This window comes from Saprolegnia diclina (genome assembly GCF_000281045.1).
Source record: "Saprolegnia diclina VS20 unplaced genomic scaffold supercont1.68, whole genome shotgun sequence".
Taxonomy (NCBI): domain Eukaryota; phylum Oomycota; class Saprolegniomycetes; order Saprolegniales; family Saprolegniaceae; genus Saprolegnia; species Saprolegnia diclina.
In genome coordinates, this window is record NW_008246135.1 from 186520 (window position 1) to 211596 (window position 25077).

General features: G+C 58.7%; 15 protein-coding genes across 16 annotated transcripts; 10 read left to right on the forward strand and 5 right to left on the reverse strand.

Annotated features, from left to right (window-relative positions):
- Window positions 1-162: 162 nt before the first annotated feature.
- Window positions 163-941, forward strand: SDRG_14178 (hypothetical protein; the record flags this gene model as incomplete). The annotated part of the gene is made up of 2 exons (XM_008620288.1): window positions 163-637; window positions 841-941. 2 exons carry the CDS (start codon window positions 163-165, stop codon window positions 939-941), a joined length of 576 nt encoding a protein of 191 aa, XP_008618510.1.
- A 784-nt stretch (window positions 942-1725) lies between these two features.
- Window positions 1726-3630, forward strand: SDRG_14179 (hypothetical protein; the record flags this gene model as incomplete). Its single annotated transcript, XM_008620289.1, has 4 exons — window positions 1726-1876; window positions 1927-2751; window positions 2801-3104; window positions 3161-3630. Exons 1-4 carry the CDS (start codon window positions 1739-1741, stop codon window positions 3628-3630), a joined length of 1737 nt encoding a protein of 578 aa, XP_008618511.1. The 5' UTR covers window positions 1726-1738.
- Window positions 3631-3746: 116 nt separating this feature from the next.
- Window positions 3747-6170, forward strand: SDRG_14180 (hypothetical protein; the record flags this gene model as incomplete). The annotated part of the gene is made up of 5 exons (XM_008620290.1): window positions 3747-4320; window positions 4372-4973; window positions 5067-5324; window positions 5379-5584; window positions 5630-6170. 5 exons carry the CDS (start codon window positions 3747-3749, stop codon window positions 6102-6104), a joined length of 2115 nt encoding a protein of 704 aa, XP_008618512.1. The 3' UTR covers window positions 6105-6170.
- Window positions 6171-6436: 266 nt separating this feature from the next.
- On the forward strand, window positions 6437-7920 carry SDRG_14181 (dihydroorotase, homodimeric type). Its single transcript, XM_008620291.1, has 5 exons — window positions 6437-6833; window positions 6881-7189; window positions 7241-7405; window positions 7454-7539; window positions 7590-7920. The coding sequence occupies exons 1-5, from the start codon at window positions 6512-6514 to the stop codon at window positions 7755-7757; spliced, it is 1050 nt and encodes a 349-aa protein (XP_008618513.1). The 5' UTR covers window positions 6437-6511; the 3' UTR covers window positions 7758-7920.
- Window positions 7921-8187: 267 nt separating this feature from the next.
- On the forward strand, window positions 8188-8875 carry SDRG_14182 (hypothetical protein). Its single transcript, XM_008620292.1, has one exon. The coding sequence runs from the start codon at window positions 8220-8222 to the stop codon at window positions 8826-8828; it is 609 nt and encodes a 202-aa protein (XP_008618514.1). The 5' UTR covers window positions 8188-8219; the 3' UTR covers window positions 8829-8875.
- Window positions 8876-8897: 22 nt separating this feature from the next.
- Window positions 8898-10157, reverse strand: SDRG_14183 (hypothetical protein; the record flags this gene model as incomplete). The annotated part of the gene is made up of 1 exon (XM_008620293.1): window positions 8898-10157. The coding sequence occupies one exon, from the start codon at window positions 10155-10157 to the stop codon at window positions 8898-8900; it is 1260 nt and encodes a 419-aa protein (XP_008618515.1).
- A 767-nt stretch (window positions 10158-10924) lies between these two features.
- Window positions 10925-12150, forward strand: SDRG_14184 (hypothetical protein). Its single transcript, XM_008620294.1, has 3 exons — window positions 10925-11479; window positions 11522-11920; window positions 11969-12150. Exons 1-3 carry the CDS (start codon window positions 10966-10968, stop codon window positions 12100-12102), a joined length of 1047 nt encoding a protein of 348 aa, XP_008618516.1. The 5' UTR covers window positions 10925-10965; the 3' UTR covers window positions 12103-12150.
- SDRG_14185 (hypothetical protein) lies at window positions 12121-14551 on the reverse strand. Its single transcript, XM_008620295.1, has 7 exons — window positions 14234-14551; window positions 13989-14174; window positions 13794-13942; window positions 13073-13742; window positions 12859-13028; window positions 12636-12759; window positions 12121-12591 (listed from the first exon to the last, which is right to left on the reverse strand). The coding sequence occupies exons 1-7, from the start codon at window positions 14525-14527 to the stop codon at window positions 12166-12168; spliced, it is 2019 nt and encodes a 672-aa protein (XP_008618517.1). The 5' UTR covers window positions 14528-14551; the 3' UTR covers window positions 12121-12165.
- A 922-nt stretch (window positions 14552-15473) lies between these two features.
- SDRG_14186 (hypothetical protein) lies at window positions 15474-15975 on the forward strand (the record flags this gene model as incomplete). The annotated part of the gene is made up of 2 exons (XM_008620296.1): window positions 15474-15497; window positions 15558-15975. Exon 2 carries the CDS (start codon window positions 15589-15591, stop codon window positions 15973-15975), a length of 387 nt encoding a protein of 128 aa, XP_008618518.1. The 5' UTR covers window positions 15474-15497; window positions 15558-15588.
- A 30-nt stretch (window positions 15976-16005) lies between these two features.
- Window positions 16006-17535, reverse strand: SDRG_14187 (hypothetical protein; the record flags this gene model as incomplete). The annotated part of the gene is made up of 6 exons (XM_008620297.1): window positions 16006-16140; window positions 16188-16394; window positions 16445-16597; window positions 16643-16871; window positions 16921-17104; window positions 17160-17535. 6 exons carry the CDS (start codon window positions 17533-17535, stop codon window positions 16006-16008), a joined length of 1284 nt encoding a protein of 427 aa, XP_008618519.1.
- A 1263-nt stretch (window positions 17536-18798) lies between these two features.
- On the forward strand, window positions 18799-19511 carry SDRG_14188 (hypothetical protein). Its single transcript, XM_008620298.1, has one exon. The coding sequence runs from the start codon at window positions 18835-18837 to the stop codon at window positions 19468-19470; it is 636 nt and encodes a 211-aa protein (XP_008618520.1). The 5' UTR covers window positions 18799-18834; the 3' UTR covers window positions 19471-19511.
- A 433-nt stretch (window positions 19512-19944) lies between these two features.
- On the reverse strand, window positions 19945-20925 carry SDRG_14189 (hypothetical protein; the record flags this gene model as incomplete). Its single annotated transcript, XM_008620299.1, has 4 exons — window positions 20515-20925; window positions 20378-20467; window positions 20134-20331; window positions 19945-20086 (listed from the first exon to the last, which is right to left on the reverse strand). Exons 1-4 carry the CDS (start codon window positions 20898-20900, stop codon window positions 19945-19947), a joined length of 816 nt encoding a protein of 271 aa, XP_008618521.1. The 5' UTR covers window positions 20901-20925.
- Window positions 20926-21315: 390 nt separating this feature from the next.
- SDRG_14190 (hypothetical protein) lies at window positions 21316-22116 on the forward strand. The gene has a single exon (XM_008620300.1). It carries the CDS (start codon window positions 21364-21366, stop codon window positions 21994-21996), a length of 633 nt encoding a protein of 210 aa, XP_008618522.1. The 5' UTR covers window positions 21316-21363; the 3' UTR covers window positions 21997-22116.
- A 374-nt stretch (window positions 22117-22490) lies between these two features.
- SDRG_14191 lies at window positions 22491-24186 on the forward strand. Of its 2 annotated transcripts, none has more exons than XM_008620301.1 (2): window positions 22491-23643; window positions 23689-24186. In XM_008620301.1, exon 1 carries the CDS (start codon window positions 22529-22531, stop codon window positions 23159-23161), a length of 633 nt encoding a protein of 210 aa, XP_008618523.1. In that variant the 5' UTR covers window positions 22491-22528; the 3' UTR covers window positions 23162-23643; window positions 23689-24186. The 2 variants fall into 2 exon arrangements, with proteins under 2 accessions (XP_008618523.1, XP_008618524.1); XM_008620302.1 differs by lacking the exon at window positions 23689-24186 and having other exon boundaries at window positions 22529-23169; window positions 23220-23243.
- SDRG_14192 (hypothetical protein) lies at window positions 23437-25031 on the reverse strand. The gene has a single exon (XM_008620303.1). It carries the CDS (start codon window positions 24997-24999, stop codon window positions 23485-23487), a length of 1515 nt encoding a protein of 504 aa, XP_008618525.1. The 5' UTR covers window positions 25000-25031; the 3' UTR covers window positions 23437-23484.
- Between the last annotated feature and the right edge of the window lie 46 nt (window positions 25032-25077).

Genomic DNA, 25077 nt, shown 5'->3' on the forward strand with positions numbered 1-25077 from the left:
GCGGCGACGACGGCGCAAGCGTTTAGCCATTTCACGTGGCAGCACACGCTCGGCCAAGCGTTGGTCGTGGACCTTCAAGGCGTCGACGGTCTCTGGACCGACCCGCAGATCCATGCGCTCGACAAGACGCTCTTTGGTCGCGGCAACCTCGGCGAAGAAGGCATGACGCGCTTCTTTGCGACGCACGAGTGCAACGCCCTCTGCACGGCGCTGGGGCTTCCGCCGTTTGATGGACCGGACCCAATGGCTGCACCCCTACCTCTTGCACCATCGGAGGATGAGATGCGCTGCAGCTGTTGGCTCTGCGGGGCAACGTACACTCGGACGCACGCTGCCGTTGTAGCCGAGCTCAAGGCGAATGACGGGTGCGACGTGCACTGCGATGCGTGCACCGCGCTTATTACTGCGACAACATCGACCGTGGCCTGCAGCACGTGCAACCGACCCGTGACGTTTGCCGCATACCGCTGCGAGATGGAAGGCGAGGCACCACCAACGCTGTGCATGGGGTGTACGCCACCGACGCTGCCGACGACGTGGATCAAGCGAATCCATGCGGCAGTAGAAACGGCGGCGCAGGCGGACGGGTGGGCGACGCTGGCGGCCGTCGAGCACCACTTGGTCACGGCGCACCCTGGTTTCCGCTCCACTGAGTATGGGTTTGCGGCTCTGGTCGACGTGTTGCGGGCCGCTACCATCGACGACGGTGCGCGAGGGGTCTCTCTTTCGGAGTCCCTTGGTGCGTCTGGCCGCGTAGCTCTTAGTTACTCGTACATAATCCACATGCCTTGCGATTGACTCAGCCATGGTGTCGCCAGTGAGGAATCCAACCTTGTTCAGAAGCGCTGGAAATGCACCGACGCGGTCTTGTTGGGCCAGACAACAGCACGCTCAAGGAGAAGCTGCGCTTGAGCTTAAGCTTAGTCCGTCCGCCTACCTAGTGCTAACCGAGGTGGAACTGCGCTTGGCTTAACCCAGGCGAAAACACAACACGAGCTTAGCAGCGCATAGGCGAGCAAGGCAGGTGGAAAGGGGGCGTCAAATGACCAAGTGAGCGCAAAGCTCCGCCACCCAAAAACACCTCCTGAAAGAATATAGTGCATGCACGTACCGATTCTTGGAGACCATCGTTGAAGATACCTGAGGCGTCTCATAGCTGTCACTTGCGACTGTGCGTTGCACAAGACGGGTGGTGAACAATGTACTGGCCGCGACAACATTGCGACCAACGGCATAACTTCCGTAGTGCCAAAGGAATCGTGATTCTTATCCCTCTCCGATCTGAGTTGCACCGACGACGCCAACCACGCACGCGAGCGTTTCACCTCTTGGCCAATCCGAAATTGCCACGTCATGGCCTTCGTCTCGGCTTTTCATTCGTCAAAACCAAATGGTTGAAACCCATGCGCTCATTTTAGTACATTCCCCATCATATTCTAGTATGGCAGCACACCCCGTTGTATCTTTACGCTGCAAGAGTCGACTCACAGGTCGACTTCTTGGTCAACACGTTGCGACATCGGAGATTTGCCCCTGTCTGCTCCGACAACTTCGAGGGGACTTGGAGTCGTCAACACCGTTGGTCGATATCTACTACTAGCAAAAATGGTCGCTTGAGAGAGCCTGGTGATGGCGAGAGGCGATGATGCTTGACACGAGTGGATCCACATTCGCATTGTATTTTTGTTGAGTTGCCTGGCGGCCGTTATATTGGTCGCCGTTGTCGGTTTACTTCGGAATGATCCATCTCCTGCCCACAGCCTTCATCTTCGGGCGCTCTCGGTCTTCGGGCCGGAGCGTCGTGCACCACCGCGTCTGCTGGAGTGCCAGCCCGATGCTCGTCAGTCTCTTCATGCTGCTCAACCTCGTGGCGATGGTACTCTCCTCTTCCCATGTACTTCGATATGACGTCTTTTGACGGCGTAGCCCATGAAGGCGTACATCTCGGAAGCCTTTCCATGGACGTCCTTGGCACCCATGCCATCGTTTGCGTCGTTCAGCAGCTTTAACGCGACAACACTCGTCGACTTGCAAGCGCGATACAACTCGGCGACGCTTCCTAAGGGCGCTGCCAACTTTGCCGACGGCAACAATGGCGCCCAAGTGCTACGCCAGCTCCTTCCACGCGGTCCATCCATTCCCCAAGCCCGCTGCACCTCGGATTTTCTTGTGGGCAAGCCTGGTAGTATTTACTATGGCAGCTACACCCGGGACTTGCTCTGTGCGTTTGCTGCCGCGAACGATACGACAGTGCACTCGGACCCCTGGGATCGTCGCGGGTCGTGCATGACCACGTCGGCGCCCGGGCTTGTCCTCGGCTACCATTGCATCTGGCTCACGGCCGGCGATGCCCTCCATTTGTCGAGTCCGCCTCCTGGTGTTTACACGCTGACCTTTGCCATGGCAATTGCTCCGTACCCTCACTGGTACTGGACCAAGTTTGTCTACCGCGTGGGCACCACAGTCGGCATTGGGCTGCTGCTCTGGCGCCGCTACTACAAACACTGCGTAGCCCTCCAGCGTCAACTGGCGCGCCTCGGACACGCCCACGAGCTTCGCTCTGGCGAGTATTCGTATGTGATTTCGATCGGCGACCCGACCGCGGTGGTGCTGACCAACCCGTGGGTTGCGCTCGCCTTCTTCGTCGACGTCTGGGCGAGCTTTGACACGCTCTCGTTTGCCGTCCTCCGTGGCTCGCAGAACGAAGATGCCATCGAGCTTCTCGTCGCCTTCCTGTACCTCTCCCGAGCGGTAGTAACGTCGTGGTTGAGAACTTGAGTGAATCTGACGCCATTCGTAGGTCTGGCTCGCGTACTTTGGCCTCTCCGTCATGTCGGCGGGCCTCAAGCACTGGAGGAAAGAGCACGTCTTTGGCGAGGTGGACCCGACGCTGGTCGCGATTGCCGTCACGATCTATGGCCCACTGCTCACGTACTTCATGGGCAACTCGGCCTGGCTACTGCAAGTCTACTGGTACCTCGAAGAGTGCATGGTGCCCACGTCGGCGCACGGCCACGAGCTCGTCGTTCTGCTTCCTTGCCTCATTTACACGCTAAGTCTTACCATGGCGCCGCTACTCTTTGGCCTCGTCAAAGCCATAGCAGGTACTTGGCTCGAAAAATTCTCGTCTTCCTTTGGTTGGCATTGACGAGCTGCCTAGTGCGTTGGCATGACGCCACGGAAAGCGACGAACGATACAGCAGCCTCCGCTTCACGACAGCCAAGACGCGGGCCATCGTTGCTATCTTTCGCCTCTGCCAGCCGCAAGTGGCGGTCTCAGTCCTCAAGCTCGGTGGGACCATCTATGCTCTCTTCGACGCAGCGCCGCGCTACAAGGCCAACCCGACCATTAGCTACGTTGGCACCGATTGCTTTGTGTATTGCTATCGCAACGGTGAGCTCGAGATGCGCCTGCGGCTCAGCCTCCTCGAGGCGCTCGACGTCCACGCGTCGGCTAAGAGCGAGCGAGCTGCTGTCGACACGCGCGAGGTCTCGCCCTTTACCATGCACGAGCTCGTGCTGCCCATGGGCATCCAGCGTCCTGGCGAAAGGAAGATCAAGGTGTCACCGACGCCAGCGCGGAGCGTCCGCCTCCGTCGACCCCGCGAGCCGTCGGTGTGGTGTCTCTGAGCAAACGTCGAATAAAATATCGAAGCATGTGTTGTCCAATCCAAACGCTTGCTTTGGCATCACGATCGTTCTTTTCGACCAATCACAAACGCATTCGATCTTCGCTAGATCTCGGCATGAAGGCCGTGAGCGCGTGGTCAGGCACCGCCGGCCTCGGCGCCGTCGCCGCCCTCGCCGCCGCCACCTTCGCCAACACCCTTTCCTGCGGCTTTGTATGGGACGACCGCGCCGCGATCTTGACGAACCGCGACTTGCGCACGGACGAGACGTCGGTGTGGGACCTCTGGAGCCACGACTTTTGGGGCATGGCACTCACGTCGCCGACGAGCCACAAGAGCTACCGACCACTCACAGTGCTCACGTTTCGAGTCAACTATGCCCTCGGTGGCTACAACCCGATGGGCTACCATCTGCTAAACGTCCTACTGCACATTGCGGCGTCGGTACTGGTCGTCGTGGTCGGCCGTCGGGTGGTGGCACCGTTCGGTGCGTCGAACACACCCGTCCTCGCCGGCCTTCTCTTCGCCGTCCATCCGATCCACTGCGACTCGGTTGCGAGCGTCGTTGGCCGCGCCGACGTCCTGTGCACCTGTCTCTCACTGCTGGCATTTTGCCTCTACGACGCCTCGGCCTCCGCCACGTGCACCAACTGGCCGCTCTACACCGCGAGCCTCGTCTGTGTCCTTGCAGGTACAACACATCATTCTCTTCTTGCAGTCGATGAATCCCATATGACTCTAGCCACCTTGTGCAAAGAACTCGGGGCCACGACCCTGGGCATTCTCGTGGCGCTTGAGCTGCTGCGCACCGCGCCGCCGCCATCCAGGTCCAAGCGACTCGGTCTATCAGCTGGCGTCGTCCGCGTAGCGCTTCTTTTGGGTCTCGGCAGCGCCGCCATTGCCTCTCGCATCGCGCTCAACGGCGACCAGACCCTCTACGCATGGTCGATCTTTGAGAATGACGTGTCGCTGCTTCCATGGGGCCTTCCGCGTCTCCTGACCACGCTGCACACGCACGGCTGGTACCTCTACAAGCTCGTCTGGCCGCAGTATCTCTGCTACGACTATGGCTTTCGAACGATCCCGATCATCTCGTCGCTCTTCCAGATGGAAAATCTGGGAACGGTGCTCGCCTATGCGGCTCTCCTGGTGCTACTACGCGTAGCGTTCGACCGCCGGCAGACGTCGCCGTTGCTTCTGCTCACGTCCTTTGGTCTCTTCCCGTTTATACCGGCCGCCAACCTCTTGTTTCCCGTCGGCACCATCGTCGCCGAGCGGCTCATGTATTTTCCCAGCGTCGGCTTTTGCTTTGTCTTGGGGTACGCACTGGACTCGGCGCTGCGTGTCTCAGTGCGCTGGCGGTATGTCCTGCTCGTCACCTTGGTGTTGGCGCTGGTGACGGTCGGACTCGCCCGGTCGATGGCCCGCAACACCGAGTGGTCGTCCGAGACACGCCTCTTTGAAGCTTCGGTCCTCACGGCGCCGTGGAGCGTCAAAGTCCTGAGCAACCTGTCCAAAGTACTCCTCGGACCGGACCCGCCACGGGCTGCCGCGTACCTGGAACGTGCGCTCTCGGTCGCGCCGCGCTACGCCGTGGGCCATCTGAACCTCGGCCTGGCCTACGCTGGCATGGGGAAGCCACTGCATGCGATGCAGAACCTTCTCGACTCGATCGACGTCGACCCGAGCCTGGCGGTGTGTGATTGTGTCCACTCGATACGTTGATAGTGTATTGATACGCGATCGTAGGCGTATGGGTACCTGGGGCGGTACGCATCGAGCTTTTACCTCACGTCGCAGCACGAGCAGTTTGCCATGAGCAACGCGACGCACGCGCGCAAGCTCGCGCACCACTTGCTCGACCACGCGATCGCCCAAGGCGCGAGCATGCCGGGTCTCTTCTTCATGCGCGGTCTTCTCGCGTACTACACCAAGGACTTTGTAACCGCCGTTACGTACGCCAATCTTGGTCTTCTTAGAGCGTATGGAGATGAACGTAGGTACTTTGGCGCGACGGTGCAAGCCAACGACGTCGTGCGCGCCCGAGGCTACGACCTGGAAGAGCTCGTGACGCCGTGCGCTGCGCAAAACATGCTCGCCTTGTCGCTGGACGAAAGCGGCGACGTTGATGGCGCCTTCAACTTGTACATGGAGTATGTCCAAGCGCAGTCGCAGTGCCTCGAGATCTACAACAACGCAGCGATGCGCCTGCGCGATCGCGGCCGGCTGGACGAAGCGGCGCAGCTGCTCACGACCGGCTTGCACCGCTTTCCCGACTCGGTCATTTTGTTGATGAATGCGGCGCAGGTCGCCGAGGACCGCGGCAACGACGTCGAAGCCTACTCGCTCTTCCTCAAGGGCTTCGCCATCGACCCGACCAACGAATCGCTGCTCGCCAAGCACGCCAACCTTGTGCCAAAGCTTGCCAAGCCGCTGCAGTCGGGCACCGTGGCACCGCAGCCCATGGCTTCCTAGGACCACATAGAGGCTCGTAAACGCTTGTAGTACAGTGCACCTACATGCACCCGTGATGCTCCTGGAGCAAGCTGCATGGACGTTGTTGAGGCGAGCGCGATGGGCGGCGCGCGATGGGCGGCTGTGCCACATCGGTTGTTCACGAATCGAGTTGGATCTGCGCGATGGATACGTGGACCCCCTACCTCGACGATATCAGATGGGTCCCATGCTGGGTGGGTCCTTGGTTTAGTTATTTCTAGATGGCATATATTTCGTAGGTTGAGTTTGAAAAGAACTTGATTGGGCAGGACCCGGGTACAGCATTTTGGGGTACCCATATTCAATGGTAACGGCGCTGCATCACAAGCCCATTCTCGGTCGCCACAATACTTCGTCCATCGTCGGTTCCCCGCTGCCTCCGCGCCATGTCGACCTCTGCCCGTAGCCCGCTGCGCCTCCGCGCCGCCGATGATATGCACCACCACCTGCGCGACGGCGCGGCCCTCAAGCTCACGGTCGAGCAGGCGTCAGCGCAGTTCCGCCGCGTCGTGGTCATGCCCAACCTCGTGCCGCCGGTCACGACCGCCGAGAAGGCCGTCGCGTACCGCGAGCGCATCCTTGCGCACGTGCCCGCGGGCCGCGCCTTTGAGCCGCTCATGACGTTGTACATGACGGATGGCACGACGCCCGAGACGATCCGCGCGGCCAAGGCCTCTGGTGTTGTCCACGCCGTCAAGTACTACCCTGGTACGCAAACCCTTAATCTCCCATCGTTCAACATGCATGCGGCGTAGCTGGCGCGACGACCAACTCGGACTCGGGCGTCACCAAGATCGACAACATCTACCCCGTGCTCGAGACCATGGCGGAGCTTGGCATGCCGCTGCTCGTCCACGGTGAGGTGACGGACCAGACCGTTGACATCTTTGACCGCGAGGCCGCGTTCATCGAGTCGGTGTTGAAGCCGCTCATTGCGCGCTTCCCGCGCCTCAAGCTTGTCATGGAGCACATTACGACCGCCGACGCCGTCAAGTTTGTGTCGGAAGCGCCTGCGAACGTCGGCGCGACCATCACGTGCCATCACTTGCTGTACAACCGCAACGGTACACTATCGTCATCTTGGTTGCGTCAAAGTCACCGAGTTGTAAATGTAGCCATCTTCCAGGGCGGTCTTCGCCCGCACAAGTACTGCCTCCCGGTGCTGAAGCGCGAGACGCACCGCCTTGCGCTGCTCGGGGCCATCCAGAGCGGCAGCCCCAAGTTCTTCCTCGGCACGGACAGCGCGCCGCACATCGTCGAGAAGAAGCACTCGGGCTGCGGTAGGCGACTTGGCGAAATGTGTACAACACCAACCACCGTCCATGTAGGCTGCGCCGGCATCCATACCGCCCACGCGGCGCTCGAACTCTACGCCGAAGCGTTTGATGCCGCCGGGTGCCTCCCGCATTTCGAGGTAATACATTCGACCCAACGATCCATATGGAAACGATTGGATATGGATAGAAATTTTGCTCGGAGAACGGCGCGCGCTTTTACGGCCTGCCGCTCAACGACGGCAGCGTGACGCTGGCGCATACGACGTGGACGGTCCCGGAATCCTACGCCTTTGACACGAGCGCCGTCGTGCCGCTCCGTGCTGGCGAGACGATTGCGTGGAAGAAGACCGACTAAGTCCAAGCCGCATGCATCCATACATCCCACGTATTTTCGTTGCACGCTTCTACGTTGCTAGCGTCCTTGCATGGGCATGTGTATATGGAGGGAATTCGAGGTCTCAAGTAGTCGGAGGATGGCCAAGAGTCAATATAAACAGTGGAATGACCCTTGCGTGGGCGACTTTGGTTGTACAGCGCGAGTACCTGAAGCTCGTCCCGACGCCTCATCGTTGCGCAGTGTGGCCGTAGCAGGTTGGCGCAGTGGCAAGCGACGACCCTCTCTAGTTAGTAGACGTCTCGCTCTAGTCGGACGTCGGACGCCGTGCGTTCTGCGCCCGTGGGCTGCCACGTACTCTGTTGTCGGAGAAAAATCGCGTAAAAATAGCCAATGGCGTTGGAGCGGTTAAGGAACGTGCGATTAGCCAGCATGTTGCTTGCGTCCAGTTTTGCATTTGCCAAAGATACAAGCAGCAGCAGCATGGGCTCGGTCATCTCGCGGCCGGTCGTGACGTCGGTGGGCGTCCTGTACCCGGCGTACGCAAGCTTCAAGGCGCTCGAGACGCCGTCGACGGACGATGACAAGCAGTGGCTCACGTACTGGGTCGTCTTCTCCATCACGTCGTCGGCCGAAGAGGTCGCGGAGCGCGTAGTCTCGTACCTGCCGGGCTACTATGTCCTCAAGTGCATCTTCCTCGTGTGGCTCATGCTGCCCAAGACGCGCGGTGCGATCGTCGTCTATGACAGATACCTCCAGCCGCTCCTCAAGCAGTACGAGCCACTGCTCGATGCCAAGCTTGCGGCGTTGAAGACCTACGTGGACAACTGGATCGCCGATATGAAGGCCAACGGCGCTTCCTACATCAAACAAGGCCTGACGATCAGCATCGAGAAGGCCATGGAGGTCCAGGAGGCGGCTGCAAACAGCCCGCTTAAGGCCAAAGTCGCCGACAAGATGGCCGAGATGAAGACGAAAGGCTTGCAGATGACGTCGGACGGCGTCGCCAAGATCAAGGCGCAGGTCTCGCGCCGCAAGCTGTCGTCCGCGATCGACGCCGACGTGGACGCCGAGCCCGAAGCCATCGAGTAGACGTAACCGAAGACGATTATCTATACCACATGCATGTTGTTGCACCATTTTTGCTGTCGCAAAACGCGCTTAGGTCGAGATGTACGAGTACTTGTAGTCTTCCTTCGAGTTGGACTTGTCAATGTACGAGTGGGGCTTGAAGTGCTCGGCCTGGATAAGCTCCGCAAGCATCGGGGCCACGGACAGGCGCTTGACCTTGTCCGAGTGGAAGCGCTTCGGGTCCATCGGGATCGTGTCCATGACGACGACCTCGGTGACCGCCGACTTTTCAATGTCTTCTTCCGCGTTGCCCGTCATGAGCGGGTGCGACGCGAGGCAGAACGACCGCCGGGCGCCCTGCTCCTTGACGATCGCTGCGAGCTTGCACAGCGTGCCACTCGTGTCGACCATGTCGTCGACGACGATGACCTCGGCGCCCTTGACGTCGCCCACAAGCTGGATCTCTTCGGGCTTGTCGCCGTCGACGCCGCCGCGAATGCAGCTCGCAAACGTGATCGGAATGTCCGGAAGCCACTTCTTGAGGCCGCGCTGGAAGACGCGCGCCTTCTTGACGCACTCGGGGTTGGGCGCCAAGACAACGATCGGGCCCTTGAAGAACACCTGCGTCGCAAAGTACTCGACGCCGGCCATGACCGTATCCAGCGTCTCAACCGGAATGTGCGTGTTGAAGAAGCTGGCTTCGTGGCCCTGGCCGCGCAGCTGGAGGTCGACGGCGATGACGCGGTCGACGCCCATGACTTCGAGCATCTTGGCAATGTCCTGGGCCGGGCTGTGCACAAACTTGGAGTTCAAGCTCGTTGCGCTCGGGCTACCGCGGCGATGGTGCTTGTAGGCGTAGTACGGAATGACGGCAGTCACCTTCTTGGCGCTCGCGCGACGCATCGTGCTCACCATGAGCAAGAGCTCAATCACATTGTCATTGACAGGCTGCGCGAGCGACTGCACCAAGTACACGTCCTTGCCGCGCACCGACTCTTCAATCTGGCACTGCACTTCGCCGTCGGCAAAGCGGCCGAGCTTTAGGCGCGCGACGCGCGTGCCAAGGCGGCGCGCAATGTCGTCCGCGAGCTCAAAGTTGGACGAGCCGGAGAAGATCTTGAGCTCGTGGCAGCCCGGGATGAACATGCCTGCGTGCGTGCACGGGTGCTTGTCGGACGGGAAGAAGGGCGAGAACGGGTCCACGCGCTTGCGGTGGTGGGGCACACCAAACTCGAGGTCGCGGAGGTCTGACGACTGCGCCGCCACCGGGCGCTTCCAGGCGCCGAGCGCGTAGCCGGCGCTAACTGCGACGCAGCCAGCGGCCGAGGCGAACCGATCGAGACGCCACATCTTCGTGCAAATGGATTACCCAAACTGAAGCCGCCAGTACGGGATCCAGAATCGTATCCTGTCGGGGATTGGCCAAAATGATTCCGTCATGAGCCAATCAGAAGCCAAGGCATCCTCACCACAGAACTAGCGTCGCATCCCACTCTTCGTCGACGAATACAATATCGGAATTCAATTTTGTATACAAAACGTGGGACAAAGAGGGGGAAAATGATAATAATTTGGAAGAGGATTAGAATAAAATACAGCTCGAAACCATCGACGCCCACCGATTGGCGGCTACGACGCGGCATGCGTGCCGAATTTAAGACCCACGCGATCCGACACGCTGAAGAGAAAGGCTGCAGCGCCTTGAAGATAACGACAACTATACTTATTTAGTTACCGAGAGATTTTGGTACCCGAAGAGACGACAACTCGGAGAGCTAATGCACCCAATCGAATCGGGTGGTGTTCACCAGTGTCAGCTACCAGAAGTTAGCTACCAGTGGCTTGTTCGAACGTGCACGAGATAAGATACTGCTACTCCACTGGCACTCGCGACCCTTCAAGCGCAGATTAGCTTCTTCAACCCCCCAAAGAAGGGCCACCACCGAATGTGCCTGGCACCTGATGCGAAGGAGGAACGTCATCGCGACCTGCGCGTGGTGCGCGCGTGCATTGACGACCGAGCAATACAGTCGAGGTCGAGCGGTGTCGAGTTGGATCTGTCTCATGGCCCTGCCACGTCCTAGTTTTGTGCAAGTGGCACATGCCGATCCTACTCGGTGATGGGCAAAGTCCGAATTCAAAAATCAGCCCTAAAAAAATGGCGGCAAGTCGTACCGACGCGCTGGTCGGACGTGCCATCGCAGCCGATGCCCGCGGGTACCGCCACCTCGTGTCGCTCTACAAGGCCGAGTACCACATTGACGAGCTACAAGCGAGTGACAAGGCGTGCGTCACGGCTGCCGTACGCGCCCTCCGAGTGCACGACGCGGCGGCCGACCGGGCACCGGCACCAACAGGCGTTGCCGTCTTGACCGCGTATACGACCGACTATAGCATTGGTGCTGCTTGCGCCGCCGTCAACAAGCAGTACGCCGACCGCCACGGGTACGAGTTTTACTGCGACGAACTGCCGTACGATGAGATGATGGCGGCGATCGCGCCGCGCCGCTTTTGCGGCTGGTACAAGGTCGCGATGCTCCGGCGACTCTTGGCCAACATGGACGAGTTGCTCGATCGTGGCATTGGCTATCTTTTCTGGATCGACGCCGATGCTGTTGTGGTCGACCAAACCAAACCTGCGTCGGCTCTCATTGCTGCGGCGGGCCATCGCGGTACGCTAGCTGTCATTTCTTATTGCTCATGTTGTTGTGTAGAGCTCATTCTCGCCGAAGACATGAACCCGTGCTGCCTCGTCAACACGGGCGTGCTCCTCGTCCGTGTCTGCGAGTGGAGCCAGCGTGTCTGGGATGACGTCTGGACCATGCGGCGGTACTTTGACGTCTTCTTTTACGAGCAGTCGGCGCTTCTCCGCGTCTTGAAGCAGCGGGACGAAGGCCTTTTGGACGTCCAGCCCTTTCACAGTTTTGTCAAGCATGGACCGAGCGGTCTCAAGCTCTTCCCACACGTGGCCGTGACACCCCATTTGGCGCTCAATTCGAACCGGTGTCGCGGGCTCACTGTCCACGTCAGCGATCCGACTCGGCGCATCGACACCAACTACTCCAAGGACGAAGACCCGAACGCGATGGCCGAGTTTATCTTCCACTGTGCCGGTAGTCGCTTCGTCTCTTGAGGTTATATAACGATATTTTGCATATTAGGTCGTTGTGACAAGGCGCGAACACTCGAGGCCGTGCTCACTGCCCACGGGCTCGACACGTCGTCGCTCGAGCTCTCGCAGCTCAAGCTCGTGCGCTCCAAAACGACGGTGACAAATGCTATCCCCGAGGTATAGCTCCATACGAGAAACACGCTTCAGTCCATGCCAAAAAGGACATATGTCATTTGTTGCGTCTCTTTACTTCTTCAAGCTCTGGCCGAGGAGCTCTTCCAGAAGCGTGTTGAGGTCGCCGAGCATGACGCGGCCATCGTCGACAAGGCCCGCCGACATGCAGCTGTTCATGTGCACCTGCTTGGCGACCTTGACCGCGAGGTCGTTGTTGGTCGCGCGGAGTTCGTTGAGCTTGAGCATGATCGGGTGACGCGGGTTGATCTGCAGCACGTGCTTGGAGGCCGGCATCGCCATGCCACCGCCCTGCTGCTGGTTGACCATCGCCATCATCTTGCGGATCGAGGCCGACTCGTGGTCCGTCACGACGGCCGGCGAGTCAGCAAGGCGGTTCGTCATGACAACATTCGACACCTTGTCGTCCAGATGCAGCTTGAGCCACGCGGTGAAGAGGTCGGCGGCTTCGCCCGTGAGCTTGGCACCCTCCGAGTCGTCCTAGTACCACTGAATCAGACCAAGACATGGTGTAGGAAGCGTACATCCTGGAGGTCGAGCTTGGCGTTCTCGGCCGAGACGATCTTGCGGCCGTTGAACTCTTCGACGTTGTTCATGACGAAGTCATCGACCGGGTGGTACGCAAAGATGACCTCCTTCTTCGTCTTCCTACACGAGCCATCAGTTGGCACCGCGTATCTTCGCACCACCGTCGCACGCGATCGCACAAGGCGAGCGAGTCCGAAGGGTTGAAGAGAAAAGACGTACTTGAAGGCTTCGTAGTACGGCGACTGGAGCGCCATCTCACGCGACGGCGCGCAAATGTAGTAGATTTCCGACTGGTCGGGCGACGCGCGCGAGACGTACTCGTCGAGGGACGTCGTCGCCTCCGGGTCGAGCGCCGACGACTCGTAGCGCAGGAGCTTGGCCAAGGCGGCCTACGATGCCAACTGAGTTACGGACGTGAAGGTGGCGGTCGTACCTTGTTTTGGAAGTCCATGCACACGCCTTCCTTGATAAACATACCAAACTCCTTGAAGAACGCATCGTACGTCTCCGGGTCCTTGCGCGCGCGTTCGTCCAGGAACTTGAGGATGCGGCGCGTGAGCACGTCCTTCATCTTGAGGAGGAGGCGCGAGTCCTGCATCTTCTCACGCGACAAGCTCAGCGGAAGGTCTTCGCTGTCGACGACACCGCGCACAAAGCGCATCCAGTCGGGCAGAATGTCGGGTGATTGGCGCTCGATGAGCACCTTGCGCGAGTAGAGCGAGACGCCGGGTTCGAGGCGGGCGTACCCGTGCTTCTCCGTGTGGGACGACCCAATGAAGAAGAGCGTCTTGAGCTCAATGGGCGCGTCGGCCTTGAAGTGGAGGCGGTACATGGGCTCGTCGAATGCATTTGCGATAAACTTGTAAAACTCGGCGTACTGGTCGTCCGAGATCTCGTCGACGGGCTTGGTCCAGAGCGCTTGGACCACGTTGACTTCGGTCGTGTTGAGGAGGATCGGGAACGCCACAAAGTTCGAGTACTTCTTGATGATCGACTCGACCTTCTCAGGCGTCGCAAACTCCTTGCACGACTCCTTCATGTGCATGACGATCTTGGATCCGCGGCCGGCCTCGTTGGTCTCTGCGACCTCGAACGACCCCGAGCTAGTCGTACGTTTAGTTAATTAGTACACGAGATGCGAGAGGTAGATCTACCCGTCCGACGACCAGACGTGGCCTTTGGCGCCATCGAGCGCCGAGCGGGAGTAGACTTCAACCTTGTCGGCGACCATAAAGGCCGAGTAAAAGCCGACGCCAAACTTGCCAATGATGCCCGTGACGGCCGCGGTAGACTCGGACGGCGACTAGACGACAAAGATAAGACTCTTGCAAGCGACGACGCCGACGAACCTCGGTCTTGAGCTGCTCCATGAACGCCTTGGAGCCCGACCGCGCGATCGTGCCGAGGTTCATCACGAGCTCTTCCTTGGTCATACCAATGCCCGTGTCTTCAATCGTGAGCGTATGATTGACCGTGTCGGTCGTGATGAGAATCTTGGGCTCGAGCTCCGGGTTCAGGAGCGACGCCCCGACCGCCTAGGCGCATCAGGATACAGCATGAGCATGAGGATGATACCAAAGCTACTAGAACGCACCTGGTGGTGGCGAAACTTCTCGAGCGCATCGGACGCGTTCGAGATGAGCTCACGCACAAAGACCTCCTTGTCCGTGTAGATCGAGTGCGTCACAATGTCGAGGAGCTGGCGCGTCTCGGCCTGGAACTCGTGCTTGGTACCGGCCTCGCTGGCGTAGCTGCGCAGGAGCGTCGTCGGCAGCGCCAGCATGGCCTGGCGGCGCACGCTCGGGAGCAACGCGCGGGCAGCAGGCTTGGCGACGGCGCGGGCGGCCATGGCCTGGCGCACGGCGCGGATTGAGTGGCGCAGCATCATTCTGTCAAAAGCAGTTTGCCGTCGGCAATGTTCATGCGAGTGCACATGTCCTAATTAGGATTTTCACACCAGCTGTTTGAAACCAGGACTTTGCCGCAACAGGCACCCCCGGGTACTCGCCGCGGGGGCAGCGACGGCGAATAGCTTCTTCGGCGGCTTCTTCGCACTTGCCGCACGCGTGTGAGATGGGAAAGCGCACTGCGCGCTTGTTCCGCGCCACCGCCCGTGGCCAATCGGCGCCCCCCAGGTCGCCCTCGTGTTGAAGTTGGCGCCCCCAGCTGCAGTGCAGCCGCTAGATACGCTTGGTCCGGGTCGTAATCCAGAGGTAATCGCCTCTTGCAGCCATGCATTCGAAGGCGCCATCGATGGTCGTCGTTGGGATCGCGGCCGAGTAGCTCAACAAGTAGCATCGTGCACAGCGGGACGTGAGATCCGGTCGCGGTTTAGATCGTGCAATCAACCAAGCTAACACTGTCGCGTCTCGACCCGACACAATCATTCGCCGTGCTTGCATCTTATGACCTCGTCCGGTCGTCTCGCGCAAGTGCACCAATGCCATCGTCGCTGCATGCGATCTGAAATTAGGATCGATCCTGGGGCGCCATTTTTCTCGAAAACTCGCAAGTGTATACGGATACGCGATTCGTATCCGGCCAAAACGTATCTTCGGGGGGTGTGCTTTGTGCAACGGGCGTATCATCATGTCCATGCTGCCCCTTCTCGACGGCAATGGCCGAGCGAGTGTCTCTGCAGAGCGACAAAGGGATCTTCCGGTCCCTCCCGCGTTGCTAGCACGTAGTGGCAGTCACGTGTGGCGTGGAGGCTGCATGGTGTGGTTGTATCGCCAGTCGCCGCTGCCCACAGCGTTGGTCACATCGCTCGCTTCTTGGTTGACAGTGCGAGACGCGGCGCCGTCCACTGTGACAGCAAGCGACTCGGATCAGCAAACCGCGACGAGATGCCATCTCAGGTGCTCCTGATTGGCTCGCGTTGGTTTGGGTTCTTCTTCTTACCTTCCTGTCCTGCTCAGTTTGCATTTTGCAGCATCCTCCATTGGCACGATGGAAGCACCCGCGTACTACTGCCTCTATAAGACGAGCAAGTGCCGCAACCCACGCGGGCTCAAGCGAGACGGGACGCTTCACCGTATGTGCAACGACCACCGCGCCAAGGCCAACGAGAGCCAGCGGAAGAGCGAGGCCAAGAAGCGATACCGCAAGCACGTTCTCAAGCGCCCGGCGTATGCACCGTACACGGTGTCGTGGTCGCCGCCTTTTGCCCACGTCGACGAGCTACCACTGACGTCGCCGACGTGGCACAGTCCCATGTTGGAAGACGATGCATCGACCGACGAAGAGCACATGTGGCCCGCGCCCCCCAAGATGGCACTGGCGTTTATCCTCGACGCAGACGTCGGCATGTGTCGTCGAGACGTTTCTTATGCTTAGCTAAGATGACGATGATGGTACCATCCGTGTCTACACTGTGTCGTGGTGGTGCGTGGCTGGGTCGTTGTCCTTGGGCTCGACATGGCGACCGCAGCAGCAGTAGCAGCAGCACGCGAGGAGGTTGAGGAGGATCATGAGCACCCACGGCGCCAGCACGAGTCCGACCTAGGCCATCATTACATTTGGAATTTGAATTTGGTGATGGGACTTACCATGATGAGCCACGGGAGGAGCACGTAAAACGACGAGAAATCGCCCGACTGGAGGCGGTAGGCGAGGATGAAGAACGGCGACATGGCGGCAAAGACTCCAATGAAGACGCACAAGAGACCAAAGAGGCTCGGCGCTGGCTCGTCGTCGTGCACGTTGTCTTCGTCGAGGTGCGCCATCCGGTGCTTCCGGCGCAAGTAGGTTTGAATCTGAGACGCAAGGATAAGATCTTTTTCGAGCACCAATAAGACAGACGTACATGGGGCACAACGAGCGTAATGACGTAGATCCACACGGGTAAAAACACAATCCACCAGCTGCACTCGAGAGCAGCTTCGATCTTGAAGGCCACAAGCAGTGCAAAGGCGAGCCGCAAGAGACTCATGGTCCACGAGTTGAGAATGTCCAGCATCTAATTCGGTGCATCAGCAGGGCACGCGACATCGAGTCCACGTACGAGGCTCATCTTGGACATGCCAAACGTCGAGGAGGGGTCATTGGCAGAGGCGCGGGCAAACGCGGAGTACGCCAGCAGGCCGGAAATGACCTTCTCCACGAGGTAAAAGCCTTCGAGAACGTAGTACGGTGCCAAGACGAGGTGCATCGACCAGTCAATCGAGTGCTGGAGCTTCATCGCGACAAAGATCTGACAGGCGACGAAGAGGAGCGCCTTGATGAGGAGCAGCCTACACCCCACGGTGGTTTATATCGTGACGAGGACAATATATGTTGTACGATTTGCCAAGCAGCCGGAGCGGCTTGGACTGGCGGTCTTCGGGCTCTTGGTGGATATCGGCGTCGTCCCCGAAGAACGAGCACCCGATGCAGCAGAGGTAGATGCCATCGAGAATCCACATGGGCACAAACACCGTGAGCCACGACCAGCCCACGTCGTGGTCGATCTTGAGGCAAAAGAACACTAGTATCGCAACGCATTCGGTACCTATAGAGTTTGCAACGGGAAGACCACGTACGTGGGATCGACGAGAAGAAGCCAAGGAAGAGCGCGACGAACGAGAAAATGAGGCATTTGCCGAGCGGGCCAGACGCGCTCAAGGAGCCGAGCATCGCCATGAGGAGCTCGTCCGGGCCCAAGTCGCCGTACTGGCTCACGAGCTTGACGCCGTCTTCGCCCATCATGTCGTAGATTTCGCGCTGCTTCGGGTCGCTCAAAATGTCGTACGCCGCCTTCATGGCCATGAACTCTTCCTGCGCCTCGGGCGTGTTGCCGCGCTTGTCCGGGTGCAGCTGCAGCGCCTTGCGCCGGTAGGCCTTCTTGAGGTCCTCGGCCGAGACGTCTGTGGTGACGCCCATCGCATCGTACAGCTTGGTATGCTTGGTCTGCCCCATGCTCGTCCTCGGTGGTTTGGCTCAATCGGGCAACACAACTGCCATCTCGGCGACGTGTATTTTTATTCGATTGTACTTTAGTGCTTACAAAACCCAAGTGTATTGAATCTTTTCGATTCCGAGAGGAATGATTCGCTGAAATGCCACCGTTTCCAGCGCATTGTAGCCAATCCAAAGGCGACATGACCGTAGACGGTCGCACTCAGCTGCGTCGCGCGCGCCACGACCACGAAAGAGCCTCCTGCTCGTAGAGGGTGGTACACGAAATTAATGCGTCAACTGCGGCGAGCGTGAGAGCGCAGGAGGCTCAAAGACATCGCGAGCGACACCATGTTAATGTCCACCAATCAACAGCAAGTCTCCTTGTGTAATTTCAGCCAATCCCAACGCGAGAAGCTAACGTTGACACCGACGAGACCACGATGCGCCCGAGGGCTCGTTGCCGGGTCCTATGTAGCCTGCGTCAATAAGTCGTCTAGACTGAGCAAAACGGATAAGCTTCGCCACGAGTTCAACTGCGTGAACTTGCGGGTCATCAGCAAGGCTTGGAGCTTTTCGGGTCGGTGACAGCCACTAGCATCTCAGACGTCTGGGTCTGGAAGAGGAGATCAATGGTCGTCGCTCCAATGACAATATTGGCGTGGATGCTGGTTGCGAGCTCGTCAACCGTGTTGCGCTGTCAGCGTCTCAATTTTCCAAGCGATGTTAATGCAAATTTTCACCTTGCTGGGTATCTCGCTGTCGTTAGGCACTCGCTGTCGCATCGCGCTGCATGTCGCCGCCTGAGCAAACGAGCATTGAGGCAGGTGATGATGAGCCAAAAAACTAGTCGCATCGAAGACCAACGGCTGGGTGCTTGCCACGCTGATCCCAACGATCTTTTTCAAAACGTGGAAGCACGGCAAGAGACCAATCAGCAATAAGATCGTAGGTTATCAGCCAATTAAAACACTGCGTGCAGCAAGTAGCCACTTCGATACTTTTGGACCGACATCATTTTGGAATCTTGCAAGGTGGCACTTGGAGCGCGCCAGATGTAGCCCGACCTGTTAAATAGTACCCGCTTGGTACAGATAGCACCCGCTCGGTACCAGATCTTACACCTTCATCTTCCACGATCATCGTCATAGCGTAGGGACCAAGCATCGACGCACGGACGCTAAATTTATAGCAGCGTCGCGCGTCCATTGGTGCAAATGCTGCGTATCAAAAAGCAGCCAATCCACGATCGCGCCGTATTTTCGGATGCTCATTTTGGCCAATCGCATCCAGGGCACCCGAGATCTTTCAGTTGGCGAAATGTCCGAGGGCTTCGTCGAGTACTACGAGACGTTCAAGGACGCGCGGGCCGACGTCGTCGGGCTCCTCAAGCGCATCGCTGCGGCTACTGGCGACAAGAAGACCGAGCTGCTCCGCGATGCCAACGCCAAGCTCCAGGAGCTCGAGCGCTACTACCGTATCCTCGAGCAGGAGGCCAAGGGCGGCGATGCACAGGAGAAGCGCAAGATGCAGTCGCAGCTGCGCGTGTGTCATGGCGACATTGCAAAGCTCAAGAGCAGCCTCGAGAAGGAGGCGCTATTGGGGCGGCCGGCGGCACCGGCCCCACGCACCGCGCAGGAGCAAGCGGCCGCGTACCAAGCGGGCATGGACCGGACAACCAACCATCTGCAGGACGCCAAGCGCACGGTTGCCGAGATCGACGAGGTTGCGGTCAGTGTTGACGCGAATCTTGCGGTCCAGCGCGAGCATCTGGAGCGGGCGCAAGGCAACGTGGACGAGACGCGCGCGGACGTACAGGACGCCAAGAGCCATTTGCGCAGCCTGGCGCGAAAAGCGTTTTCGAATTTGATTCTGCTCTCGCTCATCATCCTCGGTCTGCTCGCGGGCATCGTGTACACCCTCCTTTACAAGTTTTATTTGCGCTATCGACACTAACGAATCAAGGAACGGCAAATTGATCGCTTTTTGCAGCAGGCAATAACGCGAATTCGGGTACGAGCGAGGGTAGGGTCCCTTGGCTATGTTACATATGTATCATGCACCCCCACTTGCCGATAGCTTTGGAGATAAACTACTTTAGCAACCCCGAAACATCTCAGTCACTTCAACTACCTGCAGTCACACAAAGGACGCTCCCCTCCTCCTTGCTCGATGCAACACCAAGGCTCACGCGAGGGGACCCGTACATAGTCGCTCGCCGCATGCAAATCAAGAGCTCCTTTGTTATATACAGTGATTATGCTAATTTCTTGGTCGACTTACCACGAGCAGGGAGGTGCCACACGAGGCTCGGTAGTCGACGCACCGCTGGCACTCGTATCCTTCAACGTTGCCGAGACCAACGGGCTACGGCCAAGACTGCTCTTGCGATACGAGCGCGAGCGGAGTTCACTCTCGCCATGCGCATAGCTAAGACACGTTGCTCGTGTGACCGGTTGCAGAGGAGACCGAGGCGTACGTGCACTTGGCGCCAAACGTGCAGCTGCCTCGCGTATGGTTGACGCACAACTTCGTCTTGATCTTGTTCCACTCACTGCTGTCGTGACGATACCTACGTCACGTGTCAATTGGTTGGTCAACGCCACCTCGCGTGCGTACTCGCAGTCGTCGCCGCGGGTGCAGGTACCGCGGCGGTAAAAGGTGCACGCTGGCTTGGACACGAGAGGTAGCGCTCGCCAGTTCTCGGACGACGCACAGCGCTCGTTCGTGAGGGTTCGAACCGACGGTAAGGGACCAGGGTTGTAATGCCACGCAGACTTGACGGGGGAGCCATAGCCGTCGGCGTCCGAGCCGGAACTACAGTCGCACCGTGTACATGAGCTAGCGGCGATCGAGCTCTCACCTCTCCGTCGTGGCCGTGCTTGTGTCAGCAGAGATTGCCCGGGCTGCATCGGTGACAAACGGTCGCAGCTCGGCGGTCGAGTGCGCGTAGCTACATCTCAAATGTCAAAGAATCGCGCCCACGTATCGATGACGTACACGCAGCTCGCACCAAACGAACACGATCCCTTCTTCATGTGATAGCACATTTTGGTCTTCAGATAGCCGTGCTTGGGCTTCGCAGGCGGTCGGTACGGCGGTGTCGCCTCGAGTTGAGTCGACCCTCGCAAGGCCCGAGCAATGCGCTGGTACTTGGCCACATTCTCGGTTGTTGTCGGGGCGTGGGCCATGAGCGCGGCAAGGTCTTCGATAGCTTGACCTCGCGAAACCACTAGGTCGAGTGACGGATGCGTCGACATAAGGAGGGCAACGAGCACCCAATGCAGGCACCACTGCTGTCGGTCGTCGTCGTCGTCGCTGCGGTGAAGTGTCGGCAACGGCGCTAGAAGACCGAGGAGCAAGAGAAAGCGCTCCGAGGCGGACATATCAGTTATGTCGTTCTGCCTTGGTCTGCGTCGAACCCATCACGCGTCCGCGCTGTGATGGTGGTGGACTTTGGTCGCCTTTACTCTCGATTGGGATTGGTGGTTCGAAAAAGCAACGACCAATCAGGAGGTCGATTACTTGAGGCGGTCGGGATCGTCTCGAACCATCGACGGCATGCTGTCGCCTCGTCGTGGCGATACTACGATAAGTCTTTTTAACTCCAACTCTTTACCTCTTTACATAGCTGTCTAGTAAGTACTCCTAGTCTTTATGCCACACTATATAGTATTCCATTCAAACACGTTTCTCATCGCGGCGCTCGGTGTCAACTCGCATAACGCGATGCGATTGGCGCATCGCTTTTATCGCATTCGATTTTAGCCAATGGCCTTGCGTCCAACACACACGCACTCTGTCCCTGCAGAGAGTGACACACGGGTGCAGACAGAAATCAGCAGCGCGATGACCGAGTCCTTCCGCGAGTACTACGAAGCGTTCAAGGACCTCCGGTCCGAGGCGGCAGCCGTCATCCGCCTCATTCCCGATGCGCCGGTGGACCGCCGCATGGCCCTCGAGCGCGACGCGCAGGACCGCATCGACGAAGTTGAGCGCTACGTGCGCATTCTCGGCCAAGAGGCGCTGGGCGGCGACGCCCAAATGAAGCGCAAGATGCAAACGCAGCTGCACAGCTGCAAGTCGGACCTCGAGAAGCTCCACAACAACCTCTCGAAAGCGGTCTTGGTCGGCGCTGCCCACGAGCGGAGCACGGGCACGACGACCGTGACGGTCCAAGACCGACTCGACCGCACCGGCGCCGTCCTGAACGACGCCATCACGACCATTGAAGAGACGCGCGCCATCGCGATCGGCGTCGGCGAGAGCCTCGCGACGCAGGGCGACCAGCTGCGCCGGGCCCAAGTCAATGTGCATGCAACGCGCGTCGACGTGAAAGAGGCCGCGCTGCACCTCAAGAGCCTCAAGCGCAAGAACAACGTCAAGATTTTCTTTCTCTGGTTCATCATCTTTCTCCTTGTGGGAGGGATTGTCTACTGGTTTGTGGACAAAATTAAGAACGTGTGGGGCGTCGTTGCCTAATCGACTAACTTCATAACAATTGTCTCCTTGTAGTCATCTTGACGATACATGGTCTTGTACGAGGAGCTACAGCGCCAGTAGAACGTCATGTGCGTCATGCATGACTCGCGAGTTTGCAACCTTTGAGTTTGAGTTTTGATTTTCGCGTGCTTGCCTGGGGATGTCGACCGACATCCTGTCCACAACACTTGCTCAAAAAGATACTTTGGATCTTGCCCAGTGGCGACGGCGACATCACCCTCCAGGTTCTCAACCTCGTCATTCGAAGACTCGGTAAGTATTGTCTTATTCTAGTGTACCATAGTGTCCCTTTCCCTAAAACGGAGGACTAGAGACCTTTGGACATCTAAGGTCCTTCGCCCCGTGTAAATATATTTGGAAATTGTGCATTTTTAGTCGACTGGATTTTCCCAACTATTTCGCGTTTTGATTGGTCAAAATCTCTTCGTTTACCCGCCTTTTAACCAATGGCATCGTGTGGCAATTCCCGCACTCTGACTTCTTCCGAGCGGCGAGCAGCAGTGTGAGCAGCATGACCGAGTCGTTCCAAGAGTACTATGAGACGTTCAAGGAGCTGCGGACCGAGGCGATGGCCATCATCAAGGAGATGCCGAGCGCCAACGCATCCCGGCGCGACCAGCTCGAGCGCGACGCCCGCCACCGCATCGAAGAGGTCGAGCGCTACTTGCGCATCCTCGACCAAGAGGCCAAGGGCGGCGACGCCCAAATGAAGCGCAAGATGCAGGCGCAGATCCGCAGCTGCAACTCGGACCTCGAGAAGCTCAACAACAACCTCGTGAAAGCGCTTTTGCTCGGGAATGCAGCCGAACGACAGCCGGCGCCCGCGGCAGGCGGTAGCAACCCGCACGTCCATCAAGAGCGTCTGGACCGCACGGGCGGCTATTTAAACGAGGCCAAGAACATCATTGGCGAGACGCAAGCTGTCGGTATCAACATCGACAACAACCTCATGATGCAGCGCGAGCAGCTCGAACGGGCGCAAGAGAACGTCAAGGACACCCGCGCCGACGCCCAAGAGGCCGGCGTCCACCTCGCAAGCCTTCGCCGGAAGAACATGGTGAGCATCGCACTCATGTGGGTCGTCATCTTTGGCCTCTCGGTGGCCATTCTTGTCCGCGTCCTCAAGATGGTCCACGCCATCTAAGCTTGCATGTATACACACTTTCTATTACTCCACTGTACTCTCAGCACAACGAATACAGACAATCTTGCCAACAACTCTACAACCGTGGCGTGCTAGCACCGTGGCGCGAAGTGACTGCTGCATTCGTGGAGTCTGAGACTGCGAATTCTGGTACACGTTTGGTTCTCCTGACGGAGCGAAGTAGGTGGCCCAAACAGAACCTGGCTTGACCAAACGACTGGTCGACTCTGGCGCAGAGGCGGCCATGAGGTTGACCAGTCCCATGCAGCGCTCGGCCACCACCAAGATGGTTTAAGAACCAAAGGATGCTATATACTACAGTCTTAGGCGGACGTAGCTTCTGTGTCTGTGCTCTCGAGGACCTCTGTTGGCGGGTGGACCCGAATGTCATCGACAGTGAACGGAATCTCAAACGCACTGCCGCCGCCAAGCGCGATCGTGAGGTTGCCATGATGCAACGAAAAGGCCAGCTGGTCGCTGAGGTAGAGCACAATGAGGTCTTCGCAGACCTCAAACGACGTGACAAGGATCGGGAATGAGACGTTGTTGACGGCCTGGGCCGGCCACGCGACCGCCGTCTCGTCAATAGCGGTTGCCAGATCCTTTGGCGGGAGCTTCGTCGACGTGTTCTGGTACAAAATGTCAAACTGCAAGTGGAGCAGATCCAGTTCGATCGGGAGCGGGTTGTGGATCTGGAGGTCGACGTCCAGTCGGAGCTCGCACGTGTGCGTCTCCGAGTCGAGCTTCTTGAGCGTCGGGTTGAGCTCATACTTGCGCAAAAAGGCTGGCTGACCGTCAATCGTGCCAGGAATCTCGATTGGGAACGACATGCGGTTGAAGAGCTGCTGCGCGAGGCAGTGCGACTGCGGGTGGCCGCCGACAATGGCCAGCGAGACGTTGGACCCGCCGAGGTACGACTGCAGCACGTCTTCGAGCGGCGCCGTGTCGGCGTGCGCCAAATATGTGTACGTGGCAATGTGCGTCGTACCGCCACCAAGTGTAAAGCCATAAAACCCAACCCGGAGCAAAGTTTCGTTCTTCATGGGGTGCGTGAGCTCAAAGCTCAGGTCGGGCACAGTCCACTGCACCTGCGACGCGTACTCGAACGTCACGTCCGAGAAGACGTAGATGCCATGGTCGTCTTCGTCGATATGGCCGCGCGAGAGCCCGATCGTGTGGAGTATCGAATGTATCATTTCGTCAATGTGCTTGGCAATGTCAAAGTCATTGGGTGCTGATCGCCGCCGCCGAGGAAAGGCCCACATGCCAGACCGATGGACCGAGGAAGACGACGGCAGCAAGTCGTGGACGTCGACATGGACGGTAAATGGCACAAGAAGACACGAGATGTGGATCGGAATGGACCCCGACACAGTCAGCTCTGGCGTCGGCGACTGAAAGAGAAAGCGCTGGAGGTCCATCGGCGATGCTTGGACGGAGAAGAAGACGTGCGACTGCACCGACGAGGCGCCGGTCGCGAGCGAAAACGCTGGCAACGATACGACTAGAAGCGAGGTGCCGTTGGTCGAGAGGTGCACATCGAACGGCCCGATCGTCGGCGCGCACAGCGACGGGTTGACAAACTCGACGCCGACGGCGCCAAGCGACTTGTCGCTGCAGAGGTCGGGCAAATGCAGCGAGCGAAAGGCCATCGTCGTGCCCCGCAGCGCCAAGACCAAGTGCACGAGCGTCACGAGAGCGATGACGATGCAGCCTACGAGCGCGAGGACCACTTGCACGCGCCGCCGGCAATACCAGCGTGGGCTCGCCGCCGGCGAGATGGGCGGAGCGTCCACGCTGCCGCTAAGGAGCCGGTCGCGCTGGTCGTCGTCGGCCATGAGCGTTCGGCAATCTTTGTGTGATCTTGCGAGAAAACCTGTGCAAATACATATCCATTGTCAGAGGATATCACCTGG